The sequence below is a fragment of the Danio rerio genome, chromosome 5, assembly GCF_049306965.1.
Source record: "Danio rerio strain Tuebingen ecotype United States chromosome 5, GRCz12tu, whole genome shotgun sequence".
NCBI classification, from domain to species: Eukaryota; Metazoa; Chordata; class Actinopteri; order Cypriniformes; family Danionidae; genus Danio; species Danio rerio.
In genome coordinates, this window is record NC_133180.1 from 13,724,605 (window position 1) to 13,738,368 (window position 13,764).

General features: G+C 35.6%; 1 protein-coding gene across 6 annotated transcripts in view; it reads right to left on the reverse strand.

Moving 5' to 3' along the window:
• Window positions 1-409: 409 nt before the first annotated feature.
• The window catches only part of ypel1 (yippee-like 1), a 54,248-nt gene continuing 40,893 nt past the window's right edge, over window positions 410-13,764 (reverse strand). For 3 of the 6 annotated variants that reach the window (XM_073950438.1, XM_073950439.1, XM_068221200.2), the window contains exons 4-6: window positions 11,947-12,055; window positions 6,684-6,734; window positions 410-4,963 (exon numbers count right to left, since the gene is read on the reverse strand). In XM_073950438.1, coding sequence (XP_073806539.1) covers window positions 6,714-6,734; window positions 11,947-12,055 — 130 coding nt within the window. In that variant the 3' untranslated portion in view covers window positions 410-4,963; window positions 6,684-6,713. 6 annotated transcript variants of the gene reach the window in all.

Consider the following 13,764-nt stretch of genomic DNA (forward strand, 5'->3'; position numbering starts at 1 on the left):
ACACATACAACCTTTCCGGAAAATTGCCGGCAATTTTCCGGAAAGGTCTGTATGTGTGAAAGGGGCTATTGTTTGATTAATCTGCATTTTAAAACATAAATTAAATAAACATTTATAAAATTGTCTATTTATTCATTTAAAAGTAACTTTTTAAAGGCATTGATTTATTGCTTTATTAACTGAAATTTAAATAAACACATTTAACTATGTATATTTATTTGTCCATTTAAATCGTGATTTATTTATACACATTTTAATTATTCAATTATTAAATTGATAATTTGATTATTTTATTTCTAACCGGCACTCCTGGTCCTCCATATTAAAGCACACAATAGGCAAGTACCAAAAAACCAAACACAGTCTAGTAAAGACTTTCAATCAATAATGACCCAAATAAAAGCCACAATACCATTTAAGCTTTATTATGATATCTGATAGTTTACAATACAGTGAAAACAGACAAATGTGACTCTTCTTTACTAGGACAGAACGCAAAGCAATGTAATCAAGTAAAAAGAAGAAAAAGCTTTTTTTTTTGCATTGAAGAAATAAAAAGAAAAGAAAAGAAAGAAAACCAGGCACGACTTAATATAGCCATTATAAATACAACATGCTTTAGACCTTATATTTTAACAGTCCTAAGAAAATAACTTAGCAAACGTATACAATCGTTTCCTTTGCATACCACTGTCGCCTTTAACTAGAATGACGAATCTCAGCTCTAGAAAGGTCTGAAACCAGTGTCACTAAAAGAAACAAGGAAAAAAGGGAAGTAAACAATCTTTTCTAATCGCCAAAACATCAGAAACACTTCAATATGTTGCAGTAAAAGACAAATCACAATTCTCAAATCAACAAAAAAACAAAGACAAATATGAATAATTGCCCACTTTGTATTTGGAGAGGCCACAAACTTGCTTTTTTGGTTTGACCCAGTAATTATAAAAGCGATAGCTCACTTAAAAATGAACATTTTGTCATCATTTACTCACTTGTTGAACACAAACGAAGATATTTGGAAGAATGTTGGAGCTGCCACCAATTGACTTCTATCATATTTTTTTTCCGATACCGTAAAAATGCTGTATTCCACACTGTTCCTTCATGTTATCCCAACACAAATTGATTAAATTAACCTAATTGTTTTTGCAAATTCAAAGCACCTGCTTTTAATGTTATCACTCGATTGAATAGGCGTTATCAGCTAATAGATACAGGTAAGCTCAGAAGGCTGTTATCATCCATCCCCATGGTAATCAGCTATACTAATAGAGAAGACTCCAGACCTGCTTTTACATTACTGTGAGGGTTGGGTTTAGGTAGATGTTAATAAAACACAATTAATGGGAAATTTAACAAGTAATATGAATAATTCTTGTAGTTAATCAGCAATACTAATAGAGAAGTCTACAGATCTGTTTGAACGTTACGGTGAGGGTTGGGTAGGGGTAAACATTAATAAAATACAACTAATGGAAAATTTTATAAATAATATAACTAATTCTCATGGTCAATCTGCTATACTAATAGAGAAGAGTCAAGATCCAGATCTGTTTGTATGTTACTGTGTCAGTTGGGTTTAGGTAGATGCTAATAAGATATAATTAATGGGAAATTTACAGAATAATAACTAATTGTCATGGCTATTCAGCTATACTAATAGAGTCGACTCCAGATCTGTTCGTACATTACTGTGATAGTTGGGGTTAGGGTTGGGGTAAACGCTAATAAGATACAATTAATGGAAAATTTAGTAAATAATATAACATTCTTGTGGTTAATCAGCTAGATCCAGATCTGTTTTTACATTACTGTGGCGGTTGAGTTTAGGGTTAAGGTATTGGTAGACGTTAATAAAATTCAATTAATGGGAAATTTAATAAACAACATACTGTAAATAGTTCTTGTTAACTTCCAGCCACAGCCAAATGTGATCTATAGCTGATTAACCATGTGGCTTGATTATAACAGCCTTCTAAGCCAACCAGTAGGCACAGAAGACCCCAAATGGCCCATATCTATCAGCTGATAATGCCCATTCAATCTAGTAATAACATTCAAATCGGGTAATTTAAGTGGATAAAACAATTAAGCTGTCCCAAAAAAAGCTCATTTTTTGAATGCATTTTGAAAATCGATGGATGAAAGCAACCAGCATTCTTCAAAATATCTTCTTTTGTGAACAAAAACAATGAATAAATGAATAAATGATGAGGTTATTTTAATTTTGAGTGAACTATCTCTTCAAAAAGAACACTCAAAGTTTGTTTTGGTTAAGCGAAGTCATATTTTTTGGTGCGCACTGACAGTGTGACACTGGCCTCCATCTAGTTCTGCTTTTAAAACTCATTGTATTCGATTTTAATGTTTGTAAAATAGTCTGGGTCGATGTTTCTATTGTGAAATTTCGTCAGGTGAATCCAGCTCACCGCTGACTACGATGCTAAAACACAACCGGCAGACGTTAGGCTCTCGACAGGAAACCATCAAAGAATGATAATCAACTTTAATAATAAAGAACGGAGGAAAAAAAAGAACTAAAAGTACACAAAGCTCATTATCATCAAGCTAAAAAGCACACATCAAAACACCTCAAAAAGAAGTGTGCTAAAGGAAACAGCACAGAGGAACTAGTGAACAACAGCACAAATAAAGTGAGGGAAGTAAGGGAACACACACACACACACACACACACACACTCCTGCATCCGCACATACACACTTTCATCTATCACACACACACAAATATATATATATAAAGCCAGAGGTACAGTGAACAAAAGTGCTTCAAGTCGGGGAAGTAGAGAAACTAACCCAGTAGAAATATGTATAAAACCTTAAATATGTTACGTTATGTACAAAACTGTGTGAGAGAGGGACAAGGTATTGTCTGTAACTCTGTATCATCTTTCAAGTAAGATATTTCTACAACTATTTTGTTTGCATTGACTGATTCAAAGGTCACGTGACCTGACTGACCTTTTTCGGCGGCGACCGCTGTAACAGAGGGTTCGCCATTCATTCTACTATTGCCCGCAATCCCACCCACCCAAAACCTCGATATTTATTGGTATTATCTGATAGATATTTATTTATACTTAATAAAAATCTACTCTATAAGAAGCCCCGCCCCCTCCTACTCTAACAGCCCCGCCCTCTTTTAAATCCGAATACAACCACCGCCATTTCAGAACAGCTCTAGCTTTGACATAGAACTATGAAAAAAATACTGGATTATATCGGTATAGACGTTCGAGGTTTTTCCGTGAGGTTCGTTTCCAAGTTCGTGTCGTTTTCGAGCTTCTAGTAGATGTGCTGGATTCTCATAGTCATGCGCCGCACAACACAGGAGAGGGAGATTTCGTTTTTATATATATATATAAATCTTTTGAAGAGGCACAAGATTCATGCTGCTTAGAGGCAAAGATGTGGAGAAAAGCTACAAAAGGAAGTCGCGTCCGCTCGCATGCTCTCAGACAGCCCGGGTAAAGTGCAGAAGGTTTAAAGTGAAAGCTCTGGATTGCATTTATCTCTATTAGCAGCAAAAGAATCACCTAGCGCCACTTTGAATCCGATTGTAAAAAGAAATTAAAAAGAGACCTGCTTCTGTTGAATCCAAAATGGATGACGTAGCGAAAGAAAGCCAGATTTCTGTGAAACTAGAGGGAGATGATCAAGCCAGCAACCACCCGATCCCGCGAATCATTCAAAGCATCTAATACAATCATTCCATTATTATCGATGAACAAAAAAGGCCATAAAATGGACAGACTTTTGCCTCTAAACCCATGAACAAGGCCTCTGCAAAGTGCAAACAAAGTAACTGCATTCAAGTATGCCATAAACATAATGCGTCAAACATGTGCTTAACACACAAATCACACATAGCAATGAACAAACACATGATTGTAATATCAACAACAATAGTTTTGTAAAATCATTTGGCGTGAAGGGGGATGAAAACACAACATTGTTCTGAGGAGGACACTAGTTTCAGTTTCTCATCCAAACGGCTGTCGCTTGTCTTTCTCTCGTCTATGGTTATGGTTGCAAAATGGATCCTGCCACAAATGCCAACTCAAAGACGTGTGTTTGTGTAATCTCACCAAACAAAAAAAGCACCAGAGACAACTAAAGCTCCTGCAGGGGGGGTCAGATGCTACTGCTGTACCAGAGTGTCCCACGAATTGCACAGTGAAGTCATCCGAAAAACGGTTAAAACGGGAGTTCATAAATACCAAAATAAATGCCATGCCACTGCAATGCTGAGCGCCCACCCCATCCCAAATATACTGCTACATAGCCCAATCTAACGGGTGCCAATCGTGAAGGCCTGACTTCAGAGGAGGCTTCGTCAAATGCTAACCAGTAACATCAGTCCACCAGGAAGGAGGATTCCCATCCCAAAAAGAAAGAAAACGCACACTTAAAAACTGCACAGCTCCTGCTCGTTCACAAAAAGAGGAGGAGGATGTGAAGTGGAGATTAAAAAAAAGAAAAGTGTGTCTTCTGGATACTGTTAACGGCTTACGAGGAGCACAAGGAGGGCCGAGCACACCCAAACCAGTTAATGGGGCAGAAACTTGAGTCCAGCAGGGAGAAGGTTCAGATCCCAAAGTGTTGACATGTACATCTCGGAGAAGTTCCCACAGAGTCTTTCAGTGACCCGTGAATGTCTCGGATTGGCTTCCCGCCGCTCTGCCTTTGCGTTTTGTGATGACCCAGTTGACATGTCTGGATGTGTCGACGGTGGCGTGTGTGCGTGGGTTTTTCTTGTTTGTGTGCGTGTGTTTGTTTGTGGTGGTGTCACTTGACAGAGTCCACGGCAGAGCAGGCCAAAGGTCACTGAGCGGAGAAGAAGAAGGTGAAGGTCACTCCCAGCCGTTATCTTTGATCATATGAGCCAGCTCGATGATGAACTTGCCTTCTTTGTATTTCTGACTGCTTTCAAACGCATGCTCCTGGAAGACAAACACAATGAAGGAAACGTTAGAAACAGAAAACACACAATGATGTATACAGTGGTCCCTCGTTATTCGCGGGAGTTGCGTTCTAAACATAACCCGCGAAATTGGCGAAGCAGTCCGTTTTTTTTTTTTTTCAATTATTATAAATGTTTTAAGGCTGTCAAACCCCTCACTACACACTTTATACACTTTTCTCAGACAGGCATTAACGTTTTCACAATCTCTTGATTAAACACTCTCAGAGCTCAAAAATAAGTCCAGTATTGTAGAATGAAACCAAAGATCAAAACCTGCTGTCAGGCACAAACATTCATCGCTGTCAGCAAAAGTTTCATAAAGCTTTGTAGCGTTTGAGTAGATAATGTTGGCATCCAGCGTAATGTTCTTTTTCTGCAGTCACTGATGCACGAAGCTAAAGCAGACTCCATCTTTAAGGGGGGGTCACACACCGGATGCGCCGTGCACATGACACACACAGGACACGCACATTTTCATGCTACTTAAAAAGAAGTTATTCAGATGGCGCTCTGTGGTGTGGCAGAAATATCCAATGTGTTAGAACATGCTCCTTAAGCTTTTTAACACCACGGACCGGTCAATGCTTTGAAAATTTTACCATGGACCGGGGGAGGGGGTTGTTCGTAGTTTGCTAGGCGACCGTCATGATTGCTGTCACTCTTACACAAGTTATATATTAATGGAGAAAATTACAAAGCACTGCAGTGTTTGGGTGTTCTGTGTTTGTCTGAAATAATAAGTCTACCGTAATGTGTCTATTACATACAGGCTGAAGTTGATTGGTCAGTTTTGTCATGTGACCCGCGGTGCAGTTGTGGCATTCATTCAACTGGGGGTGTCTGGAAGGCGCAGGCCAGGCCAAGCGAAAGTCAGCCTTCACGCCGATTACGCACACAGTCCGCGCATCCCACTGGAAATAACAAACTTGCGTGAACTCTAGAAAAGACGCAATGTGCGAATGGCCCCTAAAAGTCCTGCGTCATTTGCTATTTCCAGCAGTTGACCTTCTTCCACTGACATGGTGGATTCACCTGATTTGTTGACAAATGGGTTGCTGATCCATTGCTTGGCAGTTCGTGGGTCTTTCACTGAGCCTTTTTCCCACAGCAATGAAACTTTTCAAAGACGCCTGTACCCTACCCATTTTGCTGCTTGTGGGTTAAATTTGGGCGCTTAAGTGAGCGAGATGTTAACAAGTGAATACGGTAATTTTTCAAAATAAAAGATTTTTCAAAATAAAATATTGTTCAGACTCAGATAATAAATAAAACAGGAATAATTTATGATTTCTTGTGCGGCTGAGTACCAGTTGATTCACCGGTACTGGTTAAGAACCACTGTGTTAGAAGATGTGTGCACATTTGGTGTGCGACCCTCTTTATGATGTTCTTGCTGCAGACAGTTACAACCCTTTTTGCATCCTTGTTGAAACTTACACTGCTAGCGATCGAAGACTTTTGTTAATTTGGCAAGCTGAACGCATTCTGTACGGTACAGAAGACACAGAGGAGATTGACTTACAACGGTCTACAGCCAATCAAAATGCAGAACATAATGCGCTGTAAAAAAATGCATGTCTAATTGCACTAAAAATCCGCAAAACTCAGAAGCTGCGAAAGGTGAACCGCGTTATAGCAAGGGACCACTGTATTGAATATTTTTGTCTACTTAAAATTAATAAAAAACTGATCAGTACGTTATCACATGACTTGATGCTTGGCTTCATCTACCACTTTCTGTATTGTCGCTGAAAATACATTAATGCATAGATGACTCTGTTAGCAATCATTACAGAGTTCTTAAAGGTACAGTAACAACAACTTTCCAAAATCTTTTCTTTAAATGTTTCTTGCTGGTGGAATGATCTTCTTGTTCCCACAACAGGGTATATACAGGAATCCTAAAGGTAATTTCAATACCTTTTTAAGACCTTCTCAGAATATTTGAAGACTTAGCGCCACTTCAAGATCTAAACCCAAGATCAGTATCAAACCTTTAACTTAATAAACAGTTGTAAATAAACAGTTGTAGTTAAATCAATGGAGCAGAACCATGCAACAGAACTCAGATAAGCTTAGAAGAATAATTTTCGTTATTTATTAAATTAAGTTAATATTGGGAGGACAATAAATTTATGCTTTTTTGGAGTCAATTGCTTTGGACAACCTTTGAACAAAATTTAAGACCTCATAAAAACGCAACTAAGACTTTTTAATACCTTTCAAGGGCCTTAATTTTCTCATCATTGATTTATCAACTTTTAATACTTTTTAAAACCCCACGGACACCCTGCACACAGACTGCTGGTTCACTGGTATTATTTAAACGATAACTAAAACCCCATCTCTTCCATGATGACCTGAACCCAAACAAAAAAGCACTGTATTTTATGCAATGTTGCGTTCTTTAATAAAAAGAAGTCTTAAAAGTAAAAAACATTTAGGATGCAGATTTTTTTTAAATAACTCTAACCACTGCTTTAGTATGGTCAGCTTCAACCCCTTTAGGCCGTCTGAATCTCCTCTCACACCTGTCCATTACTCATCTGGACTTAAATCTGCCCACTAGATCCATGGTGTGTCATTGTGCATCAGGATATAAACCCTACACTTCCAGCTTCAGCTCAGTCGGCCTGAATAAGAGCTGTTTCTGAGTGTTTCTCATAGGATGATGGTGAAAAGAGCTCATAAAAAAACTGTCCTGTGAGTGTTCAGCCTGATTTCAATATAAAGGCTCTGTAATCAAACATGTGGAGACCTGAAGCCTAACAAGATTGAGTCATCGTGAGTGCAAAATCCCTCTTAACCAATCCTTAGACACGATTAGAGCTCGCGTTTAATCAGGAAGAGAAACAACCAGACCTCAATACCTGCCGTCTGTGAAAACATGTAAACAAGCGTCACAATTGACTCTTAGTAATTTACTTATAATTAGCTTTAGGTGAGATAGATTGCTAAAAGCTTCTTGTATAATATAATCAAAATACTAACTCTAATTCAGAGATGCATTAAACTTTGCTTTTCTCTGATTAACTCCTATTAATATCCAATTAGGGGAGTCATTTTGGATGAGCTGGAATATATAAGAATCATTTTAGCTCGTAATACTGATTTTAAGATATAAAACAAATTTTTTCCATTCATGCACAGAACTTTGAAAGAGCCAAGGTGGTAAGATTTGTTTACATTTTTTTCTGTCTGCATTTAAATTGATTACTGTGAAATATTACATTATATTACAGCTAAAATAAACGTTTTCTGTTATATGAAGTGGGGCTGCACCAATATGATAAATAAAACTTGATATAAATTATTTTAAACCTGATTTCGAAAACTAAATATGAATAAATACGGTTAACAACTGATTTTATTTTATCATTGAAAATAAGCTTTTTTTTTGACCAATACTGTCTGAAGTGGTTGCCTATATATTGAGCATTACTAATATAAAGTTGTCATTTATTTGATATATAAATGCACTTTTGATCGATGTTATGCATCGGTGCTTAATAAAAGTATTAATTTCTTACAAAAACGTGACTCTAAACTTTAAAACAGCTACACATTTTCATTTTTACCATATTGTCACTTTATTTGCTCATATTATTATTTACTTACCTTCATTGTAAAAAGCGAATAGTTATTTTAAAATTGACAAAACCTATTGGAATTTTTAATTTGATTAATTTGTCATAATTGTGTACAAAGTTAATTTACTTCTTAATTTTAAGCCAATAAGTTTACTCATTTAAGTAAAGTCAATGAATTGCTTTAAAAGCTACGGCCCTACTTTTTAAAGTACAGTCAACTAATCACTTTAAAATCAATTGGTTTACTCATGTTTTTAAAGTCAACCAATCGCTTAAAGAAAGAGAGAAAACCCTTTGCTTTTAAAATCAACTAATCACTTTTTACAATGTTTAAATATGACATAATATGAATTCAAACATAAAAAACTGAGGGTTTATAACATTTCAAACTATTTAAAAAGTCAACTAATCACTTCAAAAGTTACAGGTTTACTCGCCCATTGAGTAAAGTCAACTAATCGCTTAAAGAGAGAGAAAACCCATTGTTTTTTAGGCAATTAGTTGACTTTAAAAAGTGAGTAAACCCATAACTTTTAAAGCAATTAGTTGACTAAAAACTACAGGCTTACTTTAAGTAAAGTCAACTAATCTCTTTAAAAGCTATGTTTTTTTCTCTGTTTAAGTGATAAGTTGACTTTACTTTAAATAGTGAGTAAACCCATTCATAAAAAAGTAGTTGACTTGCCTTTAAAAAGTGATTTAAACCTTTAGCTTTTAAAGCAAAATCCACTACTTTTTTAAAACAATGGGTTTACTCACTTTAAGTAAATTCCGCTAATCACTTTAAAAAAAAAGAAGAGAAACCCCATTGCTTTTAAAGTCAACTAATTGCTTTTTAAGGTTAAAATATGACACAATATGAATTCAAACATGAATAAAACTGAAGGTTTATAATATTTCAAACTATTTAAAAGTCATCTAATCACATTAAAATGAGCAAACCAGTAGCTATAGAGTAAAGTCAATTAATCGCTTTAAAAATTACTGACTTGCTTTTTAAAGTAAAGTCAACTAATCACATAAAAAAAAGAGAAAACCCATTGCTTTTAAACTCAACTATTAGCTTTAGGTTTTCAACAGTTTTCAAATGTGACAATATGAATTCAAACCTTAACAAAGCTGAGGGTTTATAATGTTCTGAGGGTTTATAATGTTGATAATGCTGAGGGTTTATAATGTTTATACTGTAACTGTTTACATCATCTAGTCACTTTAAAAATTACACGTTTTCTCTGTTTTAAGAGTAAAGTCAACTAATCACTTTAAAACTAACCACTTTAAAACCTTTTTTAAGTGAAGTCAACTAATCACTTTTAAAAAAAGAGAAAACGCATTGCTTTTAAAGTCAACTCAAGGCTTTTTACAGATTTCAAATATGACAATATATGACTTCAAATATTAATAATACTGAGGGTTATATTTCAAACTACTTAAAAGTCAACTAAATTATTTTGAAAGCTATAGGTTCACTTATTTCACGGGGCTGCCTTTTTAAAAAAGAAAACAAGATTGTGGTAGGAAGAAATCCGGATGTATAGGACCAGCACTGTAAACAATGTAACAACAGGCTGTGGACTACAAATCTCCAGCTGCGATTTCAAAGTGCAGCTATAGTGTAAACATCACTTTAATATCATTGAGTGTTCAGGCAATACTTCTTGGGTTTCTTCCCACCACAGCCTCGCTTTAAGTCAACTAATCACATTAAAAGCTTCGGGTTTACTCACTTTATGTAAAGTCAACTAATCGCTAAAAAAAAGAGAGAGAGATACAAAACCCATTGCTTTTGAAGTCAGCTAATTGCTTTTAACAGTGTTTAAATAGCTTAAAGCTGAGAGGTATAATATTTAAAACTATTTAAACATTAACTAACCGCTTTAAAAGCTATGGGTTTACTCACTTTTTAGAGTTAAGTCAACTTATCGCTCTTAAAAAAAATTAAATTAAATTAAATAAAAAAAGTAAACCCATTACAAGCCAACTAATAACTTTTTTTTTTACAGTGCTCAAATATGACATAATACGAATTCAAACCTAAATAAATAGGGTTTATAATATTTCAATGCATATTACAGACCTGTTAAGCGTTATATTTTGAGCGTTTGTTTAAATGACTTATTAATGAGAGTTATCATCAAGTGTTATGGACAGCAATCTATTATTCAGTGTCTGCTGTTTGCATTGCGTATGAAAACACAATAGCATAAACACTTACAGCATCAAACAGCTTCGCAAATGAGCTGTGAGTGTGAATACAGACACACACACACTCAGAGCTGCAGTGAGAAGTCAATGCAAGAGAAGGTTCGTTCTGGTCACTGAAGCCTGGCGAAGTAACAGGATATCAGTCGACAGAAAGAAAAAAAAAAAGAAGAAAAAAAAAGCCACACCGCTACGATTTGCCAACTGCAGGACAAGCACTCTGACAAGCACGTGTCAGCAAAGTGCAACACCTCCAAAACAAAAAGCAGCTTGTACTCTGATGCATTAGGGGGGAAGATGTGACTCTATAAATGAGATTATATAACTATATAACTTACAATATAGTAACATCACTGTAAATTCAATCAATTAATAGTTTAAATATATAGACCACAGGTAAAAAACGATTTATTTTTACATTATAAAGTATATACTTACAAATGTACTCTTTATGTGATCATATTTGTCACGTTATTTAGAACTTGAGGCCAAATGTCTGATTAAAAACATAGAAATACAAAATAAATATGGATAAAATATTAGGGCTGCACAATATATCGGTGGCGACGCAGTGGCGCAGTAGGTAGTGCTGTCGCCTCACAGCAAGAAGGTCGCTGGTTCAAACCTCGGCTCAGTTGGCATTTCTGTGTGGAGTTTGCATGTTCTCCCTGCGTTCCACCGGGTGCTTCGGTTTTCCCCACAGTCCAAAGACATGTGGAACTGGTGAATTGGGTAGGCTAAATTGTCCGTATTGTATGAGTGTGTGTGTGTGTGTGTGTGTGTGTGTGTGTGTGTGTGTGTGTGTGTGTGTGTGTGTGTGTGTGTGTGGATGTTTCCCAGAGATGGGTTGTGGCTGAAAGGGCATCCGCTGCATAAAAACATGCTGGATAAGTTGGCGGACCCCAGATTAATAAAGGGACTAAGCCGACAAGAAAATGAATGATGTTCTGTAGACATCTCAGTTATTAGAAATGATTTATTAAAACTATTGTGTTTAGAAATGTATTGAAAAATATATTCTTTCCATTAAACAGAAACTGAGGAAAAAAACATACAGCTGGGCTAATAATTCTGACTTCAACTGTATATCGTCATATTGCACAGCCCTAAATGAGACTTTCACATAACAGGCTGTAATTTGCATGCAATGGAAAAAGAGTTAACTTACGTATTTCCAGCCCAAAGTGGTTTTACAGTTTTCACAGTAGATGTCCGCCACAGCGTGTAAACCTGTTAGGAGAACCCTCTCCTCTGCTGGACCACAACCGACATTCACACTGAGGGAAGAGAAGTTAATCAGCGGTCAAAATTATGAGTCATGTGACCGAGTCATTGTGGCTAACCTGCATTGGTTGACCACTAAGAACTAGATAGAGCAGATGGGATTACTGTGCATGCACTGAAAAAAAGCAGTAACTGTTCTCACTAATAAAGTTAAGTGCACTAATAAAATTAAGGTGTTCACTTTACCTAATGTAAACAAGTAAGCCAGACATTTAGCAGATTAAGTTGTTAAACTAAATAGATTCAAGTAATCTTGACTTACAATAATATGTATGAGTGGTCCAATATTTAGACAAAAACTATGCTTTAGAAGTGTAGGTATTGGTTTTTGTCTTCACTTAAATCTTTCAGTTCAGCTTACTAGACAGTTTTAAGGCAATCGGCTTCCTAATATTTTCCTAGTACACTGTTAAAAGTGATTAGTTACTTAAAGAGAGTAAACCAATTGCCTTAAAAGCAACAAGTTGACTTTTCAAAAATAATGCAAGTAAACCTATTCTAACTTGGAACTGTTAAGTTAACCTAATTTTATAATTATGCTAATTGTACTTAAATTCAACTAATACCTTTTTACAGACTATTCTGGCACGTCTGTTTTTTAATAATTACTGTGATTATCACAATATCACATATTTCGTGCTTCATTAGATCTATAAAATCTACAATTATAGCCTGTATTGAATTTAGAAGTCTGGAAGAGCAGATTTATTTTACTTTATGTCATTTTGCTAGATCCCGAAAAGCTGGGGGGAAAAATATAATAAATGCTTATTGGAAAAAGTGATTAATTTACTTTTATTTTTAAAAAGTAAGAGCTTTAAGTCAACTTAACAGTTCCAATTTACAATAGGTTTACTAAATCAACTTGTTGCTTTTAAGGCAATTGGTTTATTCGCTTTAAATAACTAATCACCTTTTACAGTGTAATGTAAACACTAGGAAGTTAATACAACTTATTATTTTGAGTCAACGGTACTAACGTTTACTTTATTAGGAAGTTGTAAATACAAACTGTTTTAAGTTATGCTCACTAAAATTCAATACTTAGAAACATTGACGAAACTGACTACCTTAATTTAAGTAAGGTCGACATATTACATTTTATAGTGTGAACCAACACAGTGAATTTAAATTAGAATAGAGATAGGATAGTATCATATGAGATTTTATCAACAGTTATCTACTTGACTGTGTAGTAGAGATGTGCGGATCAGCTGAAATGACACCCGAATCATACAAATCATCCACAGCCCGCACATATAGTTTCTTCTGATATATGTATCTGCACCCGACTCACACCCGATCGTCATATTAATAATTTAATTCTTTGTTTTAGTCATGATGATAGGTCACCGTGAATATTAACAGCAGACACAGTGAGCTAATCCGCACATCTCTGATAATAAAATAATTTGTTAATCTTAAACGTTTTTAAATGAACATTTATTCATAAAAACATAAGTTTGTCTTTAGACAACAGTTTCTTCATTTTCAAATAGATACAGAAAGTAAAAATAAGACTTTTCAGATTTTACAGAAACAGGAACAAAATAACAAAAACGGTGCTACTCTAACTGAAACTTTGACCAGTAGGCTACTCTTGCACTTTATCCATTTTTATTGGGAGTCTCATATCTTCCCATTCTGCAAAGCCCACTCTCTGCTTTTTCGTTGGTCCACTGCCATGTCCCGCTACATCCAC